This window comes from Amblyomma americanum, chromosome 4, assembly GCF_052857255.1.
Source record: "Amblyomma americanum isolate KBUSLIRL-KWMA chromosome 4, ASM5285725v1, whole genome shotgun sequence".
Classification (NCBI taxonomy): domain Eukaryota; kingdom Metazoa; phylum Arthropoda; class Arachnida; order Ixodida; family Ixodidae; genus Amblyomma; species Amblyomma americanum.
In genome coordinates, this window is record NC_135500.1 from 215,442,677 (window position 1) to 215,469,236 (window position 26,560).

The following is a 26,560-nucleotide window of genomic DNA, read 5'->3' on the forward strand; positions in this document are numbered from 1 at the left end:
CGACTGTACCACAGTGTGACCCCATCCAGGCGTGACCTCCAAGGCCCCGTTAAAAAGCGCTTCCTGTGTTGTGTCTCCTACTGCTTCAGCAGCGGTTGATTCAAGCTCTCTTCGGAGGGAGCTGGCAGGAGCATACGAGGTGGAGGCTTGACCTCACATCCCCATAATATGTGATGATGTTGGATTCCACATATTAGAGTGCACAGGTAGCAGAGGTTCCCACCGAGCAAAACCCAGTTTGATGCGTAAATGGCTCCCAGTGAGAGGGGCAAACAGAATTTAGACCTAGCAGGCACCAGACGTGCTCAACTCACTTCGAGTTAAGCGCCTTCGGATGCTTCAGATCTCAAATGAACTGCGTGCGTAGCTGCACTACACAACCATAAAGCGCACAAAACAATAGCAAAAACTACAGTGGTGGTGAGAACAAAACTGAACAGGCCGGCGTATTAGCAAACAAACTCTATGACCGAAATCAAAACCATACACACTGTCAGAGTATGTTTTACATACGGCTTACATTATAAACACACAGTCCTAATTCCCATCAAGTTTTGTATAAGCAAGTTAAGCATCAGTAAAGTTGAAAGGGAAAAAAAAACTTTTGTTAAGGGATCTAGCTTTCGCTAAGGTTATCCCCTGCTTGCAGTCATCACTAGCGTCATTAAAATAGCCCCAAATCCAATCCAATCCAAAAACAACCGGGAAAATGGCCAACATGGACGCACCCAGTCGCAGCGCTCGCGACTTCCGTGAATTAGAAATAGTCACTGCAAGCTAATTTACACCAATCTGGGTGGCTGTTTGATAAGAAATTTGTTGATCTCAGGTAACAGAGAGCGCTAGTAGTGTGCAGTCGCCATATCTTTGGCCGCCAGCTTTTAATATGACGAGGTCCGTTAGGTGGGCATTTAACGTCCGCGCGTGGAAACCGACGCGAGAACAATGGCTATACGCCCTGCAGTGCGTCCAACCAGAAGAAAAAGAGCGAATCAACAAGTTCGTGTTCACTAAAGATGCAAAGGCATCAATGGTCAGTGATATGCGATAGAGCTACGCACTATTCTGCTTCGTCAACATCTCGACTAATGTTTTGCTCGCCTCCTCCTTAAGCTGTCTGCCAAAAATGACGAATGTCTGTACTGAAGGGAAGTTCAAGCTTAATGCTGACACATTAAAGGCGACAGTTTGATGAGCTCTTTCTATATGTCTGTCAATTTTTGTCACCACTGACTGATCATTTATTGAGTATATGTATATGCACATGAGTGGACGAATGAACAACAGTCTCACTTCCATATCTTCTAGGTCGGGCGTCTGCTGCTTAGAAAATGCATTAGCGAAATTATCGATGTGCCTTACGATGATCTGCGGTTAGGCCGAGACGAAAGCAACCGGCCTGTCGTGACGCGCCCAGAGATTCCTGATCACTTCGACTTCAACGTGTCGCACCAAGGCGATTTTGCGGTGTTGGCAGCCGATGAATACCCCAGCGTTGGCGTCGACGTCATGAAGACTGAGTATACCGGTGATTAACTGATGAATTCCAACGCCTAAACGCTTCCTTGTTATGCACGTATACATATATGCATCGCTTTGCAGGTGGCAAAACAATACGAGAGTTCTTCGCCGTAATGCAGCGGCAATTCACTCCAAGTGAATGGAACTTCATTGAACAACCTGGCACTGAAAGTGAACTGCTTCGACGTTTTTATCGTCTTTGGGCAAGTAAACTTACAACAGCAGAAAGGTACTTTATAGAATGCCTTCATAAACTCGTTTTACAGTGCTTAAAGGAGAGCTACGTGAAGGCCATAGGGTATGGATTAAGCATCAGTCTACAGCGGCTGGACTTCAACTGCTTGACGAGAGAGGTCAAGGAAGGTGCCATCACAAAAGACACACAGCTGTACTTTGATGGGCAGCTGCTTGCCGACTGGATATTTCAGGAAACCCTACTTGACCCCGACCACTGTGTCTGTACAGCACTTAATGTGAGTCCCACAATCGGCATCGATACATATTCTTGCATATGGAGGAATACAAGTACAGAATGTTCCAGTCTCTCATAGCTGCATAGCTTTCTGCATCTCCATGCTTTGCAGATCATTTAAATAGACAACTGCAAAATCCTACCCACATTTTTCTTTCACGACACGGCTTTGTACATATCCTTTGCCCAAGTTATTTCAAAATGTTTCACCGCTGTTGCAGTGAGATGTGCACTGCATGCTATTCCATTACTCATATACCATTCCTGTACACATCTACCTACAGAAATCATGCAACATATCTACAAAGATGTAAAACATAAAAACCAAGTGTTAGACAATGTATATTTCTTCTGTCTCGTATGCAGTCACTGCACATCACTATTTCTTTTTTTTTTAGATAACAGTGATGAGAATGCTTATATGTTGCAGAGTAAGCTGTGCACTGGTATAGAATGCCTTCTGATCATAGCCTAGCGTTTTCATTTGTTTACAAAATGCAAAAGTTAGGGGAGCTCATGCAGACAGCAGTGGTGCTCGTAAAATGCATTATGTTTGGCGCAATTTGGTCACGGTGGCCAGAGTATGAAGGCTTAACCATCTGCTCATGCCAGGGAAGTCGACATAAGCCAAGCCAAGCAGATGGCTTCTACCACAGCAAATTATCACCCGAAGCTCACCTGTCAGAACTCGAGCACCAGCAAAATGGACAGTGAGAGGGTATGCAAAAAGAGCAACAGCTGTGGCTAAGCGAATGCCACACTCTTGTTTGTGGAAGCAAATAGACAATGTATTTAACCACATTTACCATCCCGTTTAAGCCAACATGCTACACCAAGCTCTTCAGCACACGTTTACACCTAATGGAATGTGTGTGTGCACTGCAGTAAAAATGTGCTCAAGAAGAAACCTCACTGTGCAGTAGAGTTCACGTTTACAGAGATAAGCATGTTAGTAGGAGCCATGGCGCGTTAAATATGTATACATGACCACAGAAAAAGCCTGCTAGCTGGGCCCGTCCTTGTTCCTGGTTTAGTTTGGTTTATGTGGGTTTAATGTCCCAAAGCGACTCGGGCTATGAGCGACGCCGTAGTGAAGGGCTCCGGAAATTTCTACCACGTGGGGTTCTGCATTGACATCACACAGTACATGGACTTTCAGAATTTCGCCTCCATCAAAATATCACAGCCGCGGCCAGTATCAAACCCGCGTCTTTAGGGTCAGCAGCCAAGCGCCATCACCACTGAGCTACCGCGGCGGCTACTGCCCTTGTTTCTTAAGAAATGGCTCCAATATCACTGCGCCTGCAATGCACTGGGTGAAGTTTTCACTGAAGTCATTCACTGCACTTCAACACGTTTTTGCATTATGCTGTAAACAATCTAGCTGGCTCAGTAACAAATAGCCTCGACTTAAATCTTGCAATCATACTTTTTTATGGACCCTATGGCACCTCTTTCTCTTTTCTTCTTTCACTCCCATCTTCCTCCCTTCCCTAGAAGTGAGACGGTTACTGCATCATTTCCCTTCTTCAAAAACAACTAATACCTTTTTATGAAATTGTTCACCAGGTTAAACATTTTTGGACCAATGCAAATGAGACAGCCAGTGCAGAGTAGAGAGGTTTACATTCACTTGAATATGCTCTGTGTACAGAAATGCACTCAATGATGAAACGCTGCTGTAATCTGCAGTCATTTCACTTTCACCCCCCCCCCCTCTCCTGTAACTGTGTAACAGCCATAACACTTACCTTGACATGTTCAAAGTATGCCCAGTGTGCTCTTTTTAGCCACTTAGAAAATGTCCGAAACAGTAATTCTGGATAAACCTGTGCAAATACATCAGAGTTAACCAGAAGCAATCTGCTCCTTTTAGGTTGGAAGCAAAGCGATTTCACCAGTCGACAACCTCTTCACGGTGCTGTCCTTTGAGGAACTTACCAGAGGAAGCCGTCCTGTGGGTTCGTCAAATGATTGTGACTGGACAGCATTCGCAGGAAAATCAGAGTTTCCATGTTAAAGCTTAGTACCAGAAGTTCCAAAGGTCTTTTGCATACAGTTTATTTCTCTTTGTGTAAATAAAAGCATTTTCTTAGAAATTTTACAATCACCGTCTCAACACACTATACAGACAAAGCTAAACATGATGCCAGCGCCAGTTCGGGAAAATGTGCAAAAATGTTTCCACGAAGTTCGCATTCTTTTGTTCAGTATTAGGTACTTGCAAAGTACAAACATTCTTCGACCGAAAAAAAAAAAGAAAAATGTCACTCGGAATGTCACCGTGTGCTAGCAAACAGCTATGCAGATGCAAATCTCCACTTCTTTTCTTTTGTCAACAATTTTCAAAGCAGCTTCTCTGCTCTATTCAAATTGGAAATGCAAATACATTTCGACTGATGCTGCTCCAGTAACCCATTATTCTTAGCGGTATGCAGTGCACGCCAGTAGCGTGCTAATCCTAGAACGTTTGACCTGTAAAATCTCAACGTAATCATACGCAAAACGCTCAGTATGTTGTACCATCAACATGTCGTCTGCACAGAATGACGACCTCTGGCCACACAAGGCAGTTAGAGTACTGCTACTTCTTTGTTCTCCATGCTATCCTATTGACTAGGCTCTCTATGGGCGCTTGCAGTGTTACAACAGTTAAAAGATATGCAGCCACCACAGAAAGTACCCGCATGGAGTTCCATACACACATACACACACACACATGTTGATACAGGTGACCAGCAACAATGCTGTTTTCTATGTTAGCGGTGTGTGACCTTGAAGCAGTTTTTCTGAGCACAACAATTCTGCCTTGTTAACTTGCATATGTCGTACACAGTACACCCAACGCTCCTGTAAAACATTTGAACGCAACGGTAGTAGTATGTATGTACATATCCTAGGGAGCAAACACTGCCACTACGATAACACAACTATATAAAAATGCAGCAGTCCCGCATGTTCAAAATACGGCAGCACGTTGTAATCGATCGTGCATGGACTATGGCCAACCACGGCAGAGTGCTTCGCACAGCCTGCCACACACTTATACAGACTATGTCGACTACATAGTCTATGGTCCAAGCACAAAAATTTTCATTATGAGCACTTTCGCACACCTCTCTGTCTTGCATGACACTAATGCAAAGAGGAAACTGCAGAAATCACAGAAGGGGCACGAGTCTCTGTTCTGCAAGGATGCCCGCTTCGTTGAGAGACTGCACTGCAGCAGTACCGTCCTTGTCCTATGTGGCCCACAAATAACGAAATTTAGCCGCCCTGCTGAGGCAGGCTGGCTGGTTGGCTGGCACCTGGCGATTAAGACAGGCTCTCCACGAAAGCTGCGGGAAAGATGCCTTCACTGGAGGTGGTGCCCAGTAGCCTCCCTTGCCACCAGTCGCTGTTCACTTTGCATGTAACCTGGACTTTGTCTCCGGGATGCAATGTGAGTTCATCAGCGTGCTGGGCTTCGAATGCAAATGCGGCTCTGTAGATGTCTATGCCCTGCTTTGCAGAAGACAAAAAAAAAAAAACGTGTTCCTTCAGTACACTTTTCACAAGCCGACGCCATAGAAATGAGAACGCAAAGATAGCTGTATTTCAACGTTACTTCACACACAGCGGTACTCGAATATCGAACTTTCAAAAGAATGCATACGAGTTCAATATAACGTGCAATTCGCTATAAAAGCAGCAGTAATTTTAATAGCATATGAACACATAAGATGGAAAAAATTATGATAGCCGCTTACTGCATGCAGGTTACCGAGCAAAACAGATGTGAATTTTTTTATTCTTCATCTTCATTTTCAGAGAACACATTTTTCAATGTTACTGATGTACTACAAACAGCTGAGACTGCAGCCTAATATCGACGCGCAACAGTGATGATCCATGTTGAGAGCACGGAGCACTTCGAAGCTTGTGGGCACAGGTTCTCTCAAGTCCTCGCAGCAGTTCACATTAGTGGTGTCCTGGTTATCCGCAACGCTGGCAATGATGTCTTGGTCCACAAGCTTCCCCGTGGTCTTAATGCCATTGTCCATACACACAAAGTCATCTGCTGCTGCCTCATCACAAAAAGCGTCAGGAAATTCAGACAACTGGTTCCACAAATCATAGATACCTATGAAGACTTCGTCGAGCTCACCTGACAAAGAATGTGCACGAGATTTTCTCGAAAGCAGAGACCAGAATATTGGAAGCAGTTCTGTATAGTTATGTTTTTGATATCGTTCCACAAACTATCCAATAGAGACAGGGTGACTAGCAAGGGCGTCCGCAGAACTTTTTGCAGGGGCGGGGGCGCCCGATGGCCAGGGATGGGAGCGGGACCTAAGCGTGCCAATCAAGCTGTGCAGTTTTCTGCTAGTGCATAAAAAATATCCAAAATTCCGACGAAAGGACGGGGGGCAGACACGCCCCTCTTGACCCCCTTTCTGGACGCCCATGGTGCCTAGAAAGTATACTTTTCGGTCTCTTCCAGTCCTCGGGCTCCGTAGGAGCCTCTCAATCAGAAGTTTTCTTTAAACAGCCTTCCACGTGAGTTGTCCCCTGGTTCAAGGGTTGAAGTGCCAATGTACTAGTGTTTAGCAGCAGGAAGTGAAATTCAATGTTGCTGGAACTGGCATTGTAGCAAGTGGGAAGCGCAGTTGTCTACGAGGAGGTCAACGTTGTGATCTTGGACTACCAGACTGTCATTCAGAGGCTCCAGGCACTTGGCGACAAGTCTTGCACATGTCGAGCATTTCCCCACAACCTTTCTTTCTTGGCGGAATTAGAGCTTCCTCGATACGTGTTGCATCTATTGCACCATGTTATCACTAGCTGAATGTTTTGCATACCAGACCAGCCACACCTGCATTGTGGTTTCTATTGCACCTGTGATTCCTGCACACAAAAGGCTGGTATGGTCACATGACATTGTGCATAATTTTGCGCCACAGCACACAACAGGGCCTGCACTGAGCTTCTTCGCCTAAGGCTGCACACTCACATAAACGTTTTAATGCTGCTTCAAGCAGCGGCCACCAGATAATCTTTTGGGCAGCCATAGTGGATTTCCAGTGGCGACATCTATAAGCCATGAAAGTTTCAAATGTCACAATCCCCGTGATGGCCCTAAATGCTGTCGCAAACCGAAAGTGCATATGGATCCATGCCGTTAGATGTCCCACTGCGCAGTGCTGATACATGGGCTGGCTTCGAGGCAGGTTTCAATCCTGCACTGTCTCTCTTGTCCCATATGGCACATATAGGCAGTTTCTAGATTCCAACTCATGGAAATTGAGAATGATCAAAGCAATTGCCGTGAAACAACCATAGCAGAGGCGGCAACCATTCTCCAAACCGGGCCACTTCCGAGCATGCAATGTCTCTTACCGTAGTGATCTAAAATCAGAGCACTGCTGCCAGTAAGATGCACAGTCACTTGTAAACTCATTGTTGCACAAGGCAATGACATGCCTCGTGATGCTACACATTGTTTTCTGATCCGATCCGTGAGCACGCAGCGACTGTGCCACTGTCAATGCATATTATGCAAGGCCCAGCGTTGCTGCATGTGAGCTTTTGCCGCAAGCTGACAGTAGATTTTATCAGGAAAGAGGAAGTCAACTCATGTGACAAGCGCTTTTTGGAAATGCTGCAATGTTCTGCCATGGGTTTAGACGAACAGAAATTCGCAACTTCTGAACGTTTACGAGGTTCCAATACTGTAGAACTCCTCTATAGTAAAGTAAATCTGATCAGCAAAAATCTTTACTATATCAGTTGTTGGTGATGGCATGGTACTGAGGATGCTTTCTGGTAATTAACTGGCTACTAACTAAACACAGTCTTGGTTTATAAAGAAAAACAGTTAGAAAAACCTTCTATCCTGCTATTATCGTCCCTTTATGTGGTAATTATATATTTTCAGTTAACACATTTTTTGTTATAATGTTTTTGATTTTTACGTCTGGTGGAACTGCATTTGGACTGCACTTGGATGAATACAATGCGGCCACAAATATAACGCCTGTGCGATTCCATGTGAAAACCAAAGCTTTGTGTGAACATTGTGCCGTCTTCCACAGCCTCAGCGTCATTCAACGCGCGCAACACAGCGACACACAGCAAAACTGCCTGCGCAGTGCCACCACTTCTTGTCGCCGCTTCCCCATGCTTCATATTTTTCTTCCCTTCCCTACTCCTCACTGCGCTTTTACTGGCTTTCCTTCCTGAATGATCTGTGCCACCTTCTTTCTACATCTACAGCCAGCTTTAGATTTTCAGTTTGTGTGCATTATGCGCTCTGCGTCACGGCCCCAAGGCCTTCAACAAGTTGGCTTCCTTCTCCTTGCCGCTGTCAACCTTAGGGTGAAGCCATCTCCAGAGTGCAGTTTTATCACCTTCGGTATCCATTTGCATCGAGTGTTGGCCTTGTGATCTGACTTTGCGCGTGCCTCGATGGCATTATTCCGTGGGACGTACATCACCACGGCCCGACACTCCTTACTATAGCCATTTCTTTGAAAAAAGAAAACCTTTACTATAAGCGAAAAAAAAAAAAAATGTACAGTCGTCTATGGAAGGCAAAATGGGACCGCAGTTTCATTTCACTATGTCAGAGTTTACTACAGCGGAGTTATACTGCAGTTCAAATAGTGAAAGTGCAGCGTGAACAGAATCAAATAGTATTTTAAAAAAACACTACTTGCAAACTATCCAAAGCTTCGAATATTCGCACACCCTACAGACGGTTGTTAGTTGATGCATCCGATCATTTGCAATAGGTGCTTGTTTCACAGATCTTAGAAAAGTGGCTCAGCACACCGCTCAGATGGTCAAGTTACAAACACACATTGGCCATATTTTCATGTAAGGTGCACACACTACCATGACTGGCATCAGCAGGCAGGCTTCAAAGAGAAGTTGCTACTAAAGCTGTAATAGAAAATTTTAGTAGAAAAAAAAAGGGGGGGGGGGGGGAACCAATGAGAGTGCAACATATTTCATACCTCACAGCTAAGGTCAATTTCATGCTAAAATTAAATGCGACGAGCTTCACTGAACCAAATCTATTAAGATCAATGTACTGAGCCACCCTTGGCAATGTGTAGCAAAGGTAGTACGGTACCTTTGTGGAGGTGTTTTTCAATATTGGTTGGACAAAGGAAGCCGGGAACTGTCCTCTTTTACCAGTGTGCTCTCCGTAGAGCCAGTCCTTGTTGATTCGAGATAGCACCACCACCGTTTCTCCTTCCTGCAATCCACAGAATGAGGCCACTAGCAAATGTCTTAAGTGCACAAAAGCAGAGGAGGGAAGCACTTACCGCAAATCCCAAGTCTCCGTCTTGCTCAGCGTTAAAGCTGTAGAGGGCAATGGCTGGGCAGCCTGGAAGGAGTAACAGTGTGATGAAAGGAATTTGTGCCATAAATGTATGCAGCTGAACAATGGCGAAGTAGGCACTGCTAAACAATGCTTCTAACATAAAACAGTACAAAGAACAGCTCAACCAATGTGAGATATACAGGTATGTATTGGAAGGAGGGAGTGGAAGCAGCCAAACTTTTGAAGCTGGAGGGCACCCTTTCAGATGCACTCAATTCTCCTTAGCCGCCGCGGTGGCAGAGTGGTTACGGCGCTCGGCTGCTGTCCCAAAAAGACGCGGGTTCGATCCTGGCCGCGGCGGTCGAATTTCGATGGAGGCGAAATTCTAGAGGCCTGTGTACTGTGCGATGTCAGTGCACGTTAAAGAATCCCAGGTGGTCAAAATTTCCGGAGCCCTTCACTACGGCGTCTCTCATAGCCTGAGTTGCTTTGGCAAGTTAAAACCCCATAAACAAACAGACAAAACAGCACTCAAGTCTCTGTGCAGATATTTGCATGAAAACTAATCTATGCGTACACAAAAGAAGCATAAGATCACCTGCTGGTTGGGCTTCGGGCTCCAGAAATGCGAGAGGAAAGCGGCCCCTCTTCCCGTGGAGTTCTCCAAGTGCCCAATCGCTGTCCAAAACACCGAGGAGGCGTACTGTATCCCCTTGTCGCAAGCTGAGTTCCTGGCTGGACTCTGCCTCAAAATCATACAATGCTCGCCGACATGACACTGCAATGCCCTGAAAGAAATACACAATGGGGATTGGCGGACAACTATGTGGCTTATGGCCAGGTCCGATGGCGTAGACAACACTAACTAGCAAACACTAAATAGCAACATGCGGCAGTTAACAGCAGAGCACTAAACACTAGGACACATCTGCCTACAAAGCAAGAATACTTCAATAGTTCTTTTTGGGGCAACTGATATTTCTGAAACAAAGGTGCTGCTAAAAAAAAAAAAACGAACTCCCTACATGGACAAACAACTACACTGCTTTAAATCTTGATTTGCTTAGGATCAGCGTTAAGCTGGAAAGCTTTATTACAATGCTGTTTATATTATTTATTTCCACAATACTGCAGACCCTCATTTGAGTCCAGGCAGCGAGGGCAGAAAAATACATTCACTCAATACAAGAGCAACGTAGTGCCTGTACCAACAAAGCTTGAAAATCTTGCTTCGGTGGACTTGTTACTCCAGTGATTAAACTTCAAGGCACCAATGCAGCATACACTTTACTTAGCCCACACTATATAGCTTTGTTGGATTCCAAAAGCTCGATTTATAGCAACATTAGGAACAGAGCTCATTAGACTGCCTGTAGTACTGTACAAATAGTGACACTTGTTTATACTGCACGACACACCTTTCCAGCCAACCAATACTTCTCATTAGTTTGTGAACACCTAAAAAAATGCTAATTTGGTACATGGGGGAGGGGAGGGGGAGGCTGTAGTGCAACTTACGTTTTCTGCAGAGCTCTTTCTGGGTGGCACCAAAACATCCAGGCATCTCTTTGGTACCAGGCCTTCCTCATTGCCACAGCGGCCACGGTACCATTCGGAACCTTCTTCAGAAATCAGCGCAACCAGGTCGTGCACCTACACAACGGACAAAGGCAATCGTCATGCTATTTTTTGGCTCCATATCATTGCCTATATTATATTAAAAGGGCTCTGAAACACCTCCTGAAGAGAACACATAAACTTGCTTAAAGGGACAGTGAGGAGAACTCTATCAATTTTTTTTTTGTTAGCAAAATCTGATAGTTCGGCATTTTATGACTTTGTTGCCGCTTGTCCGGGAGTGAAAGATGCATTTATTTCAAAGAAATTTGGATTCGAAGTTGAAAAAGTTTTCCCGTCGCTCCGATTCAAACTCTGCACCCTCTTATGACGTCATGGAATGGAGTGACGTGAAACGTGACGTAAATGCAGACTCCGTGATTTCTGGCTCCTAGCGGTGCGGTCTAGCATCAGCTGAAATGAAAGCTAGCGCCGCCGTACGTTGAAGGTATCTATCGGGTGTCGCTACCGTCGCTTCGTTTACGTTTGCACTGGCGTCTTGCCAGCGTTATGATGGATCCTGTTCCCGAACCCGACAACGAAGTTCTCGCAAAAAACTCCGGCCTGCATTTCAGCGACTTCAGCCCCACAGAGCGTGCGAAAGTTTTGAGGGAGCACGGTTAGGTTAGGCGCCGGCGGGTCGTTTCCCCCTTCCTCAGTGAGCAGCCTTTTCTAATTAAATATCTTAACCCCAGTGCGGGGAGTCGCGAGGGACGAGGACAAGGTCGGCGCGTCGCGCCCATCGGAGGCCGGCCGGGGCTTTGGGACCAATGGATTTTGATTCCTTGAACGGCGCTGTTGCACGGTGCAGCAGGTGGCGTTGAGAAGGTTTCCCACGGTTGCAAGGGCGACGTTATTTATTTTTTTGACATAAAAAACGGATAGGTGCTTAAGGGTGCTCGCATTTAAAGTTGGCGGCTCGAAAGTAAAGCCGACCCACGACACTTCAACGGTTCCGGGCGTTTCCGGAGGTACGGGGTCCATTGGATCGGGCTCTCTCGCCCACTTGCATGTACCTTCAGATGTGTACTGTGAATGGATTAAATAACTCGAGAGCTCGAATAGAACAGCTCCCCCCAACTGCCGAAGCTATTGAATGGAGCTGCAAACAAACGAGTTGGAAGAAAGCGGAGCCACGGTCTCTGCAGGTTCCAAATCTCTTTTTCTTACCTGCCTTGCATCTTGTCTTCCGTCCATAATAAACTATTTCCGTTAAGTAGTTTGAAGTTGACTGGCACAGCCGGGAACGTTTTGCCGGGCGAGCGTACGAAGACACAAGTGTTCTTTATACTGCTAACTGCCTTGTACGATCACCGACCATCGTGCCATCATAGTTTTTCATCGACCATGGCAATCATCTGACCAGCCTTAACAGGCTCCTTCAAAGGTTAACTAGCACTTGAAGTTCCTCTACTGTTCAGCGCTTGTAAATCGAAGCGCGTCAAAAACAAAGCCACGGGGCACGCAAAGCTCATAGATGCGAAGTGCCATAGCAAACCGAAACTCTCCTGGCCGCCTGTGGCGCCACCAAGCATCGGTTTTCTTTGCTTCCAACATTCAGGTTGTCTTCTGTCTGTCTTCCTTGTGTGATAGAAGTGCACTATCGGTTTAAGAACAAACCTTACTTCAATATTAAACCGTGCAACCTTCCTTTGTCAGCCTCAGAGATTCGTGGCCCCATGGAGGAAAGAAAATTCCTCTAAGGTGGCGTCTGTTGTCCTATGACGTCATCACGCTTGTACTTGCGAGATTGGCCTGTGGCGGCGATACTTGTATTTTGGTTCTTGCTATTTTCTACCTTACAAGAGCTTTTTTTTCAATAATAGTGGCATTTTTGTGACCTGGAGCTGGTATTTTATCGAAACAAGCCAACCTCAATTTCTCCTCAGTGTCCCTTTAATCACTACATTCTCTTGTTGTGAACACTTGAGCCAAATAATACCCTTCTACATGCAGCAGAGAACCAACAATCGTGATGATGATTATGAATTTTTATGGCGCAAGGGCATCTGTGGCCAAAGAGAGCCATGGTACAAGGTGTTCTTTTGTCTATTAAGGTGAGGTCAAAAACCCATTTCCCAAACATTTCACCCATGATATGCCGAGCAAAAGGTGAGGAGGGGAAAGCTTGCACCCATAATCGTGCTGAAATTGCACATAGATGCGAGATATGATAGTGGTTTTTGTCTCATACATGTTTGGGTGTACTGCTAGCCTGCTGCCAATAAAAGACAGTACTCAATTTGGTTTCCGTTAACTTGGTTCTTGCTTAATTCAATGCCACCTAGAGGTTCTAGCTGGTGGTCACACATTATATTAGTCATGTCACTCATTCCAAAGATCCAAGCTATGGCACTTTCCAAATGATACTACCTCAGTTGATTGCTAGGCATGCATTTGTGTCATCACTCTTGGCAGTGGCGGAGTCGCATAAATGTGGCGGCTGGTGAGCTGAATGCAAAACTCAGGTGCTCACAGGAAAATGATAGCCAGCACAACAGCAGTATAAAAAGGGGTGCATGACAAAACGCCAGCTTTCCCTTAATAGCATGCTTCATCCTCCTGGGCACAGAGAGAGAGAGAGAGAGAAATTTCCCGAAAAACATGCATGCAGCATGGAGGAAGGCCTTGCAACAGCAGCTGCCACACTTTTCCTTTTTCAACATGGTACAGATGGACTAAAGCACAGCAGGTTTGTACAGAGAGAAAAAATAAAACTCCAAGAAAAAGAGGAAAGGTGACGGTGCACTAAGCCATATCCTGTCACCATCTGCTGTAGTTGTACCATAGGGCCCATCATCACAGTCTGAGTACCTGCATTCGGCAACAGTGTTCCTGGTACTGAAGGGAAGGCTATAGGGCTATAGGGGGCTCGCACAAAGCGCTTTGGGCTGCACTACAGTGCCATGCCAAGGTCAACCCCAGGCCTTCTTGGAGAAAACTTGATCCACTTCACTGCTGGTGGCAAAGAATCATTCACAACATGACCAGTACTTTCAGAGAGGCTTGAACACAGCGAATCTCCTAGCCCAACGTCAAAAACGAAAGTTAGACTGCACCTGTCAACAGCCTGGGCTTAGCAGAGCAGTCATCCCCGTCTGAACAAAAATCAGACCAACAGAGGTCTTCTTTTCCAATAAAGCTGTCACTTGCACCTACAAAGTCAGGTGTCGATGCTGTGCAATTGCAAAAACACTGCCATTGCTGAGCGGGATCGGTGTGGGATGAGGACGCCAATTTGGACGTCATACTTGCCGTGATCATAGCACGTTGACATGTTTTGCGAGAAGTTAAAATACTCTCCCATAAGGCTAACAAAGAAAGCTAATCCAAAATGCAAGTACGGTTCTTCTGTAACATACTGAATGGCGTTACTTGTCCAGAAGTTGCCTGGATCGCGCAAAAGGGGCAATTTCGCGCCATCACAAGAACTGAACGATTTGAATAGCTGTGATAAAGAAAGAGCCCTTAACCGTTCTTGATGAACAGAGCTTCTCCAACAAGCTGAACAAGCTGTCCCAAAACCATTCGGACAAGTGTAGCTCATTCTGACAAAAAAGCAGCACTTGTCTGTGGCTTAAATGGTGTTTCGCCCAGCAGATTGCCACAATAACCTCGTAATTCCTTTTTTCTTCTATGGCACGGCAACATAGCTTTAAAAATGACATCTGGTGGAGGCGAAACGTGCATTTCTGGCCTGTCATCACAGAAAAGCTTTTCTACGTCGCCCTCTTCCTCTATTGATGATCCAGACACCAAAGTGTACAATTGTTTTGGGAAGCGAGGATTACAGTGATGACATTGAGATTAGCAGTCCTGATGAAAATGAGGACAGCTCACAAGTGAACATTGCAAGTGTGCGTCTGTGGATGAAGGTCGACAGCAATAACATTCCCATGAAACCTCCTTCGTTTCCTTTTTTGGCTGTCCCCGGTAAGAAGTTCACTACTACTTGGCCTGATGACTTGCTTGAATATATTCAGCATTTTCTCAACGATGAGCTCATTTCGATGGTGAGCCATCGCGGTAGCTCAGTGGTTATGACGCTCGGCTACTGACTCGAACGACGCGAGTTCGATCCCGGCCACGGCGGTCGAATTTCGATGGAGGCGAAATTCTAGAGGCCCATGCACTGTGCGATGTCAGTGCACACTAAAGAACACCAGGCGTTCTTAATTTCCGGAGCCCTTCACTACGGCGTCCCTCATAGCCTGAGTCGCTTCGGGACGTTAAACCCCTATAAACCATTTCGATGGCGGTCGATAAAACTAGCCACAACACCGCTCATGGGGCTTCTTGTATCTAGACATGCCTAGCAAATTCTTGTAATAAAGAAAACTGTTTTCTTCCTCTCAGTGCATGAATTGTTATTTTTGGCTAAAAAAATCACACTGCGCTGCAATTATGGCGAAAGGACCAATACCAACATTAAATTCTAGAACAATGATCTGGTTGATGCGTTTAAGCAATTTTTTGTCAGGAATCATATGTGATACACCATGCAGTTAGGGGTACCTTTTGTGAAAATATAAAAGTGCATTTAAACAGTCATAACTAAAGAATTACAATACCTAACCACAGAAAACATGACCAACACTTGTGGTGGCTTAACACCTATGGCACTGGTTACAATGCACTTTCGTTGCAACACCTGGAAGCTGGTGCGGTCTCTTTAATCAGAGTACTATTGCTCATCCAAGTCGAACCTGATCTATGCCTTGTGCTTGGCGCATGATGGCCTTAGCTGCCTATGTGCCATGTAATCCAACACAGCACTAATCGCACGACTACTGAAAGGCAGCGTACAGCGCATTAGTTTCATTATGCAAAAATGCAAACGGTGTCTTTGTATAAGGAGCCTTCGAAAGCCGGCAACGGCACCAAGGGGCCAAGTGCTTGGCTGCCTTGATGAGTGTACTGAATTAAGAGTTGAATCGTGATGCTCACTTTCTATCAAATATTCCTGTTCCGCATTATCTAGGAATAGGTTTATGCAGTTGGTTCGCTTCTTGGTGTAGCGTGTTTTTTCCGCAAAAATTTGTCACTGTCTTTGCCTTCGATCATCTTTGTCCTTACTGTGCAATGATCAAGCATGTTACGTTGCTGTTTTAGACAAATCCAATTTCTTTTCCATCTTTTTTATTAGTTCTCCGAGTTTTATGGGTTGATTTCTGGCCTTTAGCTCTTCGCACTTTATACATAATTTTATCTTCGTCTCTCTTGTCTCCCAAGCTTTTTATACCTCCACCAATAGAAGTTCCATCTTCTTTGTTGTCCTCACTCAGTATAATAGCATTGCACATAACACCACCTGCCGAATGGATAGAGGAGCTCACTTCCTTTCTGCCATAAAATATGCCGGTGTCCTATCATCGTTTTAATTACAAGGAGTAGCTAATTAAGAAGGGCAAGTAACCTTCTTAATGCAAAAAAGGACGTAAAATTGCTCGATTGCAGGGAATTCGTTTTCTGCAGCTCAAATTTTGAAACAGCATATAGTCCCAAAATAACCCATAACTGCAAGCTGTATCATATGTGATACTCCAGTAAATACCCCTCTCACGATGCAGTTTGAAGGACTATCGTGCTGCAGATATACTGTAACAGAACAACAGAGCTATTTTATGAACTAATAATTTTCTTAAAGCGCTACCTTAAGTTAGAATGCAAAAAATATTTTCTCTACCTGATGAATTTCCTCCAGAAACGAGCAGCACTACCTCCACGTGCTTTTGAAAAGAAAACCCCTAAACCAATCCTCCCAAAGGATGAGTTACTGTGGGCATGACTTTCAGACAGCGCACACTGTAATATTAAATAAGTAAGAAATCATTTATCACTGTAAATGATTACTTAGTAGGACAAGAAAATGTACCATACAATATATGGTACACTATGCGGTAAGGGTTAACTTTCGACGCTGAAAGTTGCCAGTTGTGTTAGAAATATATGACTGAAATAATGAATATTAACAATATGCTAGCATGTTTTAAAAGAAGACTAATTATGAAATCGGACACTACGTTCCACGGCATGCTCCTGCTCTGTGGCTTGTGCACCATTGCCAGAAAAAGTTGTCATGGAGTATAGTCAGATTTGACTGAACAATGAAGGTCAAAGTGCCTAAGGCACTAACCAGCCACAAGCAGAGCAAGCAAGCAAAGCAACAGTGTCAGAAAATTCACTTCCATGGTGCCGTGAGGAACTGCCACTCTGAGAAGCAAATCACTGGCTAATGGTTGCGTTAGGCTTGATGCTAGCATTAGCCTCTTGATGTGATAATTTCCCACCGCTGCAGCTTTCTTGTTCACTCAATAATTATTGGCTTCCATTCTGCTCTGCCCGCCGATTACCCTCCTCATATTTCTTTATTCAGTGCTCCATGCTTCACCATGCCGTTATCTACACTGCATCATTCCTAGAATGCGTCCATTTGTTTTGCCCGACTGTCTCGCTTTGTTGTTTGCTTTGCTTCCTGAAAAATTAAGTATTGATCATTGATTATTAATTTATACATCAGTGTCTGAAGTCCAGTGTTACTGCTTCCTGTACAGGAGGTGAGAACTCAGTCATATTCACTTTTATTTTCACCTCCTTCACAACTTTCTATGGCTAAAACTAAACTATCATTATTGTATCATCACCAGCAGCAACTGATATCACTGTTTATTCAGCTGATAAGTTTGGTCCAGCATCACTGCAAGTGACAAGGCACTTAGGTTTATTCTCTAACAAACAGGTAAGTGCCACTGCCATGGTGCCAAGATTAGCGAAAGCCAACTGGTTTAGCCAGGAGTAGCACTATTACCTGTCTCCGTGGACAGTGACATTCAGCACTTACTTAAGGGCTGTTGTTCCTAATCAGTGCATCATAGTGTATTACTAACTAGGAGGTTACGTGAAACTACAAAAAGTCTTCTGCCATTTGACTTCAAATGCAGCCCGCGCTACGGAAAGGAAAATGATAGGTGTAAAGTTGAGACAGAGACAGGAAGAGATCAATGTGGATCAGCTCCTGCTGGAGTTTCTGCAAGCGACAGGGCCAACATCAGCTATGCAAGTCGTCACCAAACTGCCATGGTTCCTGCCATGGCTTCGAACACACTGCCCCCATCCCCAGCTTGTAGGCCTCAAGCAGAGCTCCCTGAAGGGGTGGCAAAAGACGAGCCTCATCACATCCCTCACAGTAACAATACGAAGAATAAATGCAGCTTAGTGATACCCTGGTCGAAATTAAGTGCAAATGGGCATGGGCACGGACGGCATGTAATGCGAGGTAAAGATAACCGATAGTACCTTATGGTAATGGAGTGGACTCCAAGAGAAGGCAGGTGCGGCAGTTGCGGGGATAACGTGGCGCAGGAAAGGATTAATTGCTGGGATATGGCAGAGGCCTCAGCCCTGCAGTGGATGCAGTTAGGCTGGTAATGATGATGATGACCACTTCAGCAATTACTACAAACACACTACACACAACACCTTGTCATGGAATCCACAGTTACACAATTAGACGTGAACTGCACAATAATTACAGGCACTTGCCTTCAGCGAGAGCTGTCCAGGGGCAGATGACTGGTAATCTTGTTTTGCTACTGCAGCCCCTGACAGGTCCTGTGCAAGAGAATTGAGGGGGGCCTGTGTAAGCTCATAGAAGTCACTACCAAAGGTGTAAATTCTATTCCAAGCCTAATGCTAAGACTTGAAATTTAGGTCCTAAGTACCGTATTTACTCGCGTAATTTGCGCATTTTTTCTTTAAATTAAGGCTTAAAAAAGAGAGTCGCAAATTATGCGAAAATTTTCTGAACACCTCCTAAAAACACTTCAAATGTCACAATGCAATATATACTGTATATTGCTGCCTATACATATACATCGAACTGCAGAAAAACACCTTTGAGTTTGATATACGCGTAATTCAATGCAAAAGTAGCAGTAAATTTAACGACATACAAGCAAATTGAGATGAGCACCAATAGCACCTGCACATTTGTGTGGAAAAGCTAACCTTCGAAGGTATGCTGAGGGAAAGCAAACTTCTTGAGCCACCTGTGTTGCCCGAAGTTTACTTTATCGGATTTAACGGCTATTTTTTGTACAATATAGATGTACATTTTCCCACACATTTATGATGTAGCTCTATGGTGCACAGCAATCATTCGATATAAAGGCTAATTCGATCTAACTGAGTTCGATATAATTGGGTTCGATTGTATTGGAATACTGGGTGTGCAATTGTCTTTCTAAACAAATGGGAGAGCACTCTCTGCAGCAAAGAACTAGTTCAAAGCCAGGTCTGTCTCACCTGCTGAGCACTAATCTCTTCCACTGGTGGCGCAGGAGGTGGGTGCATTGGAGGCGGCGGGGACCACTCCTCTGTTGGTGAGCTTGAGAGAGAGAAGAACGACCGAAGCGCGTCAACCGAAATTCCTCAGGACCACACATTTCTCACCAACATTAACACCAGGCATTATAATCACCTGAAGATGAATGCCAGTACGAAAGAGGACAAATTTACTTACTGAAATTAATATGTCATTTACGAAGAAAAATTTTGCTCTCACGAGCTTTTGTTCAGCCTTCACAGCTGTTCACAGCAGCTACATTCAGAAAATGGCAAAAGATACTATAGCGGCAAAAAAAAAAAAGCAAACTGGCAAGAGTGCATGGTAAAATTTATGCTTTGCAGCTATGCACTGAGCACTAGTGAGACTCTGAATGGTGTCCCTCTTCACAACCACACAAGCCATGCTGTAATGTTTACAAGCACTGTGATCAAACATTAACTACATCCTAAATGGCATATACCTCACACAACAAAATATTTTGCGCTCCATGCTTACATTCATAAGGACCAGCACCTTGGCCTTTCTAAGCAACAATATAACCACCATCAGACGGATCACATCAGTCCTTGAAACAAAAACTTCGTCAAACCATCGTTATTTCGGTCTTTCATATGCACTCCTGATATTTTAACTGTTTACAAACAAAAGTTGAACTGAACTGAACTAGATATAGCAGCCGTCACATTCAAAATTTAGGCCACCGCTGCCAACCCAACATCTGCGGTGACAACTTTGGACAGCACTATCCCTATGCAGAATATTACAGATCCAGAACACTTGTTGAATAGTAAGCATAGCAGGAATATTCCCACATTATCACTCTGCAGCACTGCTATGCTTAAACCACAGCAATTACTCGCATATGAACTTCGTCCTTCTGCTCACTTATCGTCCGTCTCGGGGAAATTCCAGGGGTCGCATGAAGGCAGGCTTGCCTCCTGAGACAAGCTGGGCAAAGAGGTGTTCCGCGGAAAGTTCCAAGCATCATCCTGAGGGGTTGCATCCCCGGCACCTCCTTCATGGGATGGCCCCCAGAATGTCGTGGTTCGCGAGTGGGGCAGGCCACGGCTGCCAGACCATGGCACATCCTGAATAAGGAGAAAAAGCCACAGCACAGAAACACTTCAAAAATTCCATAGCCACAATCTGCACTGCACCTGCATAGCTGCAAATATCTTGGAATCAAGCAGCAACAACACACAACAGGAGATGCTGCTCTCTGCCATGGTATGACAGTGGAACAGTTCAGTACATAATATAATCTCAGATAGCTCAGTCCATTGCATTTGTCTCACGTCTGTGTTATGTTCATTTTTTCTTGCACTAGTAACCATAAATTTCAGAAGCATATACCAACTAGCCGAGTTAGCCGCGTTAACAGATGGCTCAAATGGCTTGAAGCCTACCCCATGCTGGCAGCATGTAGTGGAGAGGATGGCGACTGTCCCCACATGCAAGCTATTTCCTTTATGACCCCATGATAAAAGCTAATGATTTGATTCCCATTATTTCAAAATTCCACACAATCAGAATTAACCACACGGTTACAATCAAACTGTGCATTTGTCAAGAGTAGCATATGCTTATTTTGGAAGTAGCCAGGCATGCATCTACAAATTGAGATGGGGATATGTATGCCATGAGAGCATGAGCATGGAGATGCTTGCTGTTTCAGAGGAGTTTTGCTTTAACACTGCTTGCACATACATGCTGTACAGCATTAATCGCAAATTAGAAAAACTGCCACAGGTATTTCTATAAAGATACAGAAGACAATTGTGCAAAATTTCATAAAATAAAAATAAAATTTCATAAAATAAAATAAATGTGATAGCTCACATTCAAGTCACTTTCGCTGCTTACATGACAAGTCCTAATTAGGAAATTACTTATCGGTCATGTGTTGTTCAATCAAAAATTCAAAATTTAGATAATTTAGCTATTTCTTGTGGTCCCAGGAGATTTAAAAGAGCTCTGAAAGGGGCTCTAATAAAGTTGCAGTAGGCCTGAGATGTTAAAGCTCATCACTTCACAAATATTGTCCAGCAAGAATTTTTTTCTAATGCGCTTTGTAGAAGCTGAGTTATCTGTAGTCAAAATTTGAATCTCAGTGTCTTCGCGCTTTTCCCTCTCCTCTCTTCGCTTTTTGCACGTTAGAAGGTCGGCGCTCCTCCGCTGACCACACCTCCGGGGCCAGAGCTTCCCGACTCGCCGGCATTGCGCGGTTTACTGGCCGTGGTCATGGTAGCTGCCTCACGTCTGAAAGAATCTAACCGCTTGCCATCTCCCAACTTGTATATGTAGGTGCGAGCAACAGAGGAGAGTGCGAGCATGAAGAAAGCCGCTGGAAAGGGCTCGCCAACTTTCGCATGTGATTGTGGGTTCCCTGCTGCGTGTAGAAGTGCATTATCTGCCTCAGGTGCTCTCGACAACACAATGCAGTGATTGAGTGAGTTCATGTGCTCTCATCGGAAGGAGTTTCAGAGCGCCTTTTAATCAACAACCTTCTGCCAAAATTTGAGGAGATAAATTGGCTCCTTACAGCAGAGCTTCTTAACATTGAATGCAGTTTTGAGCACACTATACACCGCGAATTGACCTAAAGATGGCGGTACCATCGCTCCACTAGTGTGGATCGGCAGTTGTCAGCGCCCAAAGAAACATACGCAGTGACGGTTCGCTTCTAAGTTTTCGGAGGATTTTCTGCTGAAGAAAATGTGCCCTGTGCAATGAAAGAGTGATATACAGCTTAAAATAATCTGACTTTGCAAAAAAAAAAAATAGCATTAGCAAATGCTACGTGAAAGAAACGCAGATTGTAGGAAACAAGGGACTAGCACGCAACCAAATGACCCCTGTTTTAAGATTTGCTCATGTGGTTTTGCAGGCATTCTCCTTGTACTGCACTCATGTGCTGCATGGACCAGATACATTTATTGTGCCACACTTGCCTAACGGTGTTCTGTTTTTTCAACGCTTTTTTTGTCAGTGTGCATCGCCTGTCACTACAGAAGTGACATTGCTATACAGGTATCAAACAGGCAAATTTAGTGTCGCTTCCAATGGGTGCGTTTCTCCTCGTGAAGTGTCCCTGCTACACTGGGAAGAAAAGTGCCATTCGGAATGTACTTTTTCCAGCAAAGGACTAGGCATGCGCTTTACCTCTTCATTTTCCAATGCGAAGCCGTTGTGCCTATCTTCTACGACAGTCGCTTCCTTGGGCAGAGACATGACAAACTGCGGGATGATACTTGGGTACTGTGCTAGCATTTACAAAGCCCACACAGAGGAGCATGTACTTTCATGCTGATCTGTCTCAAGGAAAGCGGACGCTCAAACCACTAGGCCACTGCTGCGGTACACGCGTGGCAAAACAACCTGAAGTGCCGAAGACTGATGGAGAATGTCGTGATCCAGCATGAAGTAATGTGGCCGACAGATTTTTCGGACTCCAATAATTCGGACTTGCGCCATATTTCGGACTTTGTGAAGTCCAAAAGTTTGATTTTTTCGGACTAAAATGGACGCCAACAGTACTATGGAGATCGTTTATCAACTCAAAATTGATTATTTCGGCCCAATATAGACGCAAGCGGGCATCAGTGTCGCAACCAACTAGTTCTCCACCTCCGTGAAGGGCGCCATCAAGGATTTAAATACAGAATCGGCGAGTGTTGACGGAGAGAATCGGATGGACTGACTTGAATAGGCTTGGCTATTTGTTCTCCATCGTTGCAATTCGAGATAATGGGACGCTCTAATGAGAGCGTGTGATCGCAATGAAAACAGTACAAAAGAACAGTGGGAAGCTGCACTGTCCGCTGCAGCTTGGACGATGCCACCCACGGTGCAGGTCAGCAAACACGATAGAGGGAGGGAGTGCATTTGGAGACGCGTGATTCTGCCCGAGTCTTCCTGTGGGTTACCCCTCTGTCTTCGCGAGCATCGTTGCCCTATGCAAACTGACTGTTGCTTCGCGCGGCGAGTGCATTCGTTGGTATCATGAGTTGCGGCTGCGTCGCACTGTCTGGTATCACGATGTGAGGAGTTACGGAGATGATGAAATCATGACTATGGCTCAGATACAGTCTAATATTATCGCTTGCAGGCAGAACATGGGGAGCAGCGCTTTTCACAATTTTGAAAGCCGCTCTTTCCCAGAAAAATTATTTTTTTGAAGTTCAAGAATTTTTCAGACTGATTGATTATTTTAACCATTTTCCGGGTCCCGCCGAGTCCGAAAAATCGGTCTGCGACTGTACTCAGCATGGGCAATTAATATAACGTAGGATGATAGAGTGTTCACATTTATTTTGTGGAAGGCAGACAAATATGAGAGCACTGAAACCACGAAATGAACAACAATCACCACTAATGCGTGCTGTATGTGCACACATACACACTGCTGGCTAGCAGACAACCCAAGTGGGCATCCACACTAAGAAGTGTTCACTGCTATGCCTCAAGGTGGCACTCTGCTCGATCTCGCGGCCAATAGTTAGTATGGGCCCCTACCTTCTGACTAAACTTGCATGCATGCTTCACATTTCTTCACCCTTTGTTTTGTTTCAACTGTTTCATTAAGTGCAGCAAACCATTCTCAAGAAATCCCACAGCCCTACCTGCAAAGGTGGCACATCTAAGTCCAAGAGCGACACAGGGGCACCATTGCCAACCCCGTGGCCACCTGATGCGGCACTGCTCGTGCCAGATGAGCCACTGGCCACCGAACAGGTGGGGGACGCCGGTGGAGAGTCAAAACTGATCAACAGTGAGCTGCTGTCTTTGCCTGCAGAAGTTCCGGCCGTAGAACCAACACGATGTGGTGGCACGGGGGGTGCAGGTGCAGCGCCTTTGCGAAACGAGCTCCTCGCTCCGCTTCCAGCCGCTCCCACGGGCTGCCTTGGTGCCGGCCCCTTTCTCGCCTGCTGCTGTGCGCCCTTTTGCTGGCTCTTCCCAGTCGAGCCAAAGAGATTCAACTGCCCCCGCACAAGGCCTGTGCGTCTTGAAAACAAGCTCGAAGATGTTCCGTTGGGTGCCGTCCAAGAACTCCCGTCTTTCTTCACTGCCGTGCCAAATAACACATCAATATCTGCCGCGATGCCATTTCCCTGCAAAACGTTATGAATACGCATATCATGATCTAATTGCTAAGCCATCTGTAATGAACACAATGATTGCAACAAATGGACATGAACTCTGTACCCATATAAGTAGTTCATAATGTTACCATCACTTTAATACACACATTCATTATAGTGCTCACTTGCAGTACTTTACTTTGGTCCCCTAGACTCATGACAAACTTGTAAGCAGTTAGTGGTAAGCATTCTTCCCAGACATGGATCTTTGAAACTTTTCCACTGGAGACCTGCCTCTTGTATTACAACTAACCCTGCATTCAATCCATACTCCAAAATACAAAAAAAAAAAAAAACTCAACGGAAGTGTGTGACTTCTGCTACTCACTGTGCAATTAGAAGAGAGTGAAGCCTGCAAATACAAGCGGCCTAAAAAACCTGCATTCTGCTATTTTAAAAGTGTAGTCACCTAATTTTAGCTGCATGTTTTCTTCTCCGTAATGATGCATTCGGCAATAGAATACATGGATCACCACATGGTATTTGTCTATGACAGCTAAAGCTAAATACAAATTATAGTAATTGCATTCCTTCTTTCATGACGTTTTGGTGTTGGTTTCATCAACCAAACCATGGCTGGGACGCATAAGGTGTGTTTAGGCTGTTTAGGGGTGTGCCTGCCACATGAAAAAAAATGGCTGGTGGTTTAACACTGCTAATCCCAGCGTAATCCCAGTGTTCAAGAAAGGAGACAGACGATCAATTTCTAACTATCCACCCATATCTATTTTATCTTCTCTCAGTGAGATAATTAAGAAATTTATAGTTCAGCACTTAAACAATTACCTAGATAAATTTAAGATAATTTCCCCCCCCCCCCAGTTTGGTTTTCAGTTTGGCAGCTCGACTAACGTAGCTCTGATCTCTTTGATTTTATAAAGCAAGGTATTGATAACGGCAAATTTGTTGGCTCTGTCTCTTTAGATTTCACAAAAGCTTTTGATATGATTAATCACTCCATATTGCTTAAAAAACTCGAATTTTATGGAATCACAGGTCCCCTGTCGCAACTGCTGAAAAGCTATTTGCAAGATTGCCAACAAATAATCAATATTGGTGGAAGATTCTCACAAGCTAAAACTATTAACCAAGGTGTCCCTCAGGGTTCCATTTTAGGTCCCTTACTATTCATACTATATATTAATGACCTTCCTAATTCTCATTAGCCCAACTCACTGTGTCTTATATGCTGATGACACTACAATGTCATTATCTAATACGTCCATAGATGATCTGACTCTCGAATTGAATGCCGTTCTAAGTAATGCAGCCAAATGGTGTACCGATAATCAGCTAGTGATTAATCCTACTAAAACGAAATTCATAGTCTTCAAAAGTAGCCAGAAAATTCTTTGGTGTCCTCCTACATTAACCCTTTGTTCTTGCAATGTTCCGGCTGCTGATAACACCAACTTTCTCATCGTTATTCTTGATTCAGCTCTTAAATTTTCTGTCCATATCGCTCATCAAAAACAAGATCTATGTTTGGCATCAGAGTGCTAATTAAGGCGCATCCATATTTTCCATGCAGCCCACTCTTATCTTTGTATTATGCCTTCATACATAGTCACATCACTTATGGGATTATTGCATGGGGAAATACTTATCATTGCCATTTATCATCTCTGCAACACTTACAAAACCAGGCCATCTGCATTATGACCCGTAGACCTTTCTCTACTAATGCTTGTTCTTTATTGCATGAGTACAATATTTTACCAGTCCGCCAGCTTTTCCAATATCACCTTGGAATCATGTTCTTTAAACTACTACATGGGACCCTACATTTTCAGTTTGTAGACCCCATCCTTCTCATCAATCACAATCCTACAAGATTTGCAGCAAAAAACAATTTTCTGCTCCCCAAAGCCCATACCAATTATGGTAAAACGACGTCGTCTTTTCAAGCAATTTCATTTTGGAATACATTGCCACCCACTCTAAAAACATCAATTTCCTTGCCTGCATTCAAGAATAACCTCAAAGTATTTTTGTTGGAATGCTGATGTTTTATTCTTTTTATGTATATTGCCTGCATTTTATGCTTTTACAAGCTTTTTGTGGTGAAGCATTTATTTGTTATTTTCTACATTTTATAATTATGTGCTAACTGTTGCTGCAATTATTTCTTGTATTATTGATCTATCGAG

At 44.4% G+C, this 26,560-nt stretch overlaps 2 protein-coding genes across 3 annotated transcripts in view; one reads left to right on the top strand and one right to left on the bottom strand.

Moving 5' to 3' along the window:
• The first annotated feature begins 699 nt into the window (after positions 1 to 699).
• Positions 700 to 4,100, top strand: LOC144129313 (L-aminoadipate-semialdehyde dehydrogenase-phosphopantetheinyl transferase). The gene is made up of 5 exons (XM_077663353.1): positions 700 to 1,033; positions 1,309 to 1,528; positions 1,603 to 1,724; positions 1,788 to 1,994; positions 3,870 to 4,100. Exons 1-5 carry the CDS (start codon positions 887 to 889, stop codon positions 4,011 to 4,013), a joined length of 840 nt encoding a protein of 279 aa, XP_077519479.1. The 5' UTR covers positions 700 to 886; the 3' UTR covers positions 4,014 to 4,100.
• The window catches only part of LOC144129312 (uncharacterized), a 30,457-nt gene continuing 7,934 nt past the window's right edge, over positions 4,038 to 26,560 (bottom strand). Inside the window, exons 6-14 of one of the 2 annotated variants that reach the window (XM_077663352.1) lie at positions 23,892 to 24,380; positions 20,155 to 20,357; positions 19,227 to 19,308; positions 18,465 to 18,533; positions 10,824 to 10,958; positions 9,904 to 10,093; positions 9,307 to 9,368; positions 9,111 to 9,236; positions 4,038 to 5,494 (exon numbers count right to left, since the gene is read on the bottom strand). In XM_077663352.1, the coding sequence (XP_077519478.1) occupies positions 5,309 to 5,494; positions 9,111 to 9,236; positions 9,307 to 9,368; positions 9,904 to 10,093; positions 10,824 to 10,958; positions 18,465 to 18,533; positions 19,227 to 19,308; positions 20,155 to 20,357; positions 23,892 to 24,380 (1,542 nt within the window). In that variant the 3' untranslated portion in view covers positions 4,038 to 5,308. Of the gene's footprint in view, positions 5,498 to 9,110; positions 9,237 to 9,306; positions 9,369 to 9,903; positions 10,094 to 10,823; positions 10,959 to 18,464; positions 18,534 to 19,226; positions 19,309 to 20,154; positions 20,358 to 23,891; positions 24,381 to 26,560 lie in introns of both variants that reach the window. The other variant, XM_077663351.1, reaches the window with a different exon arrangement.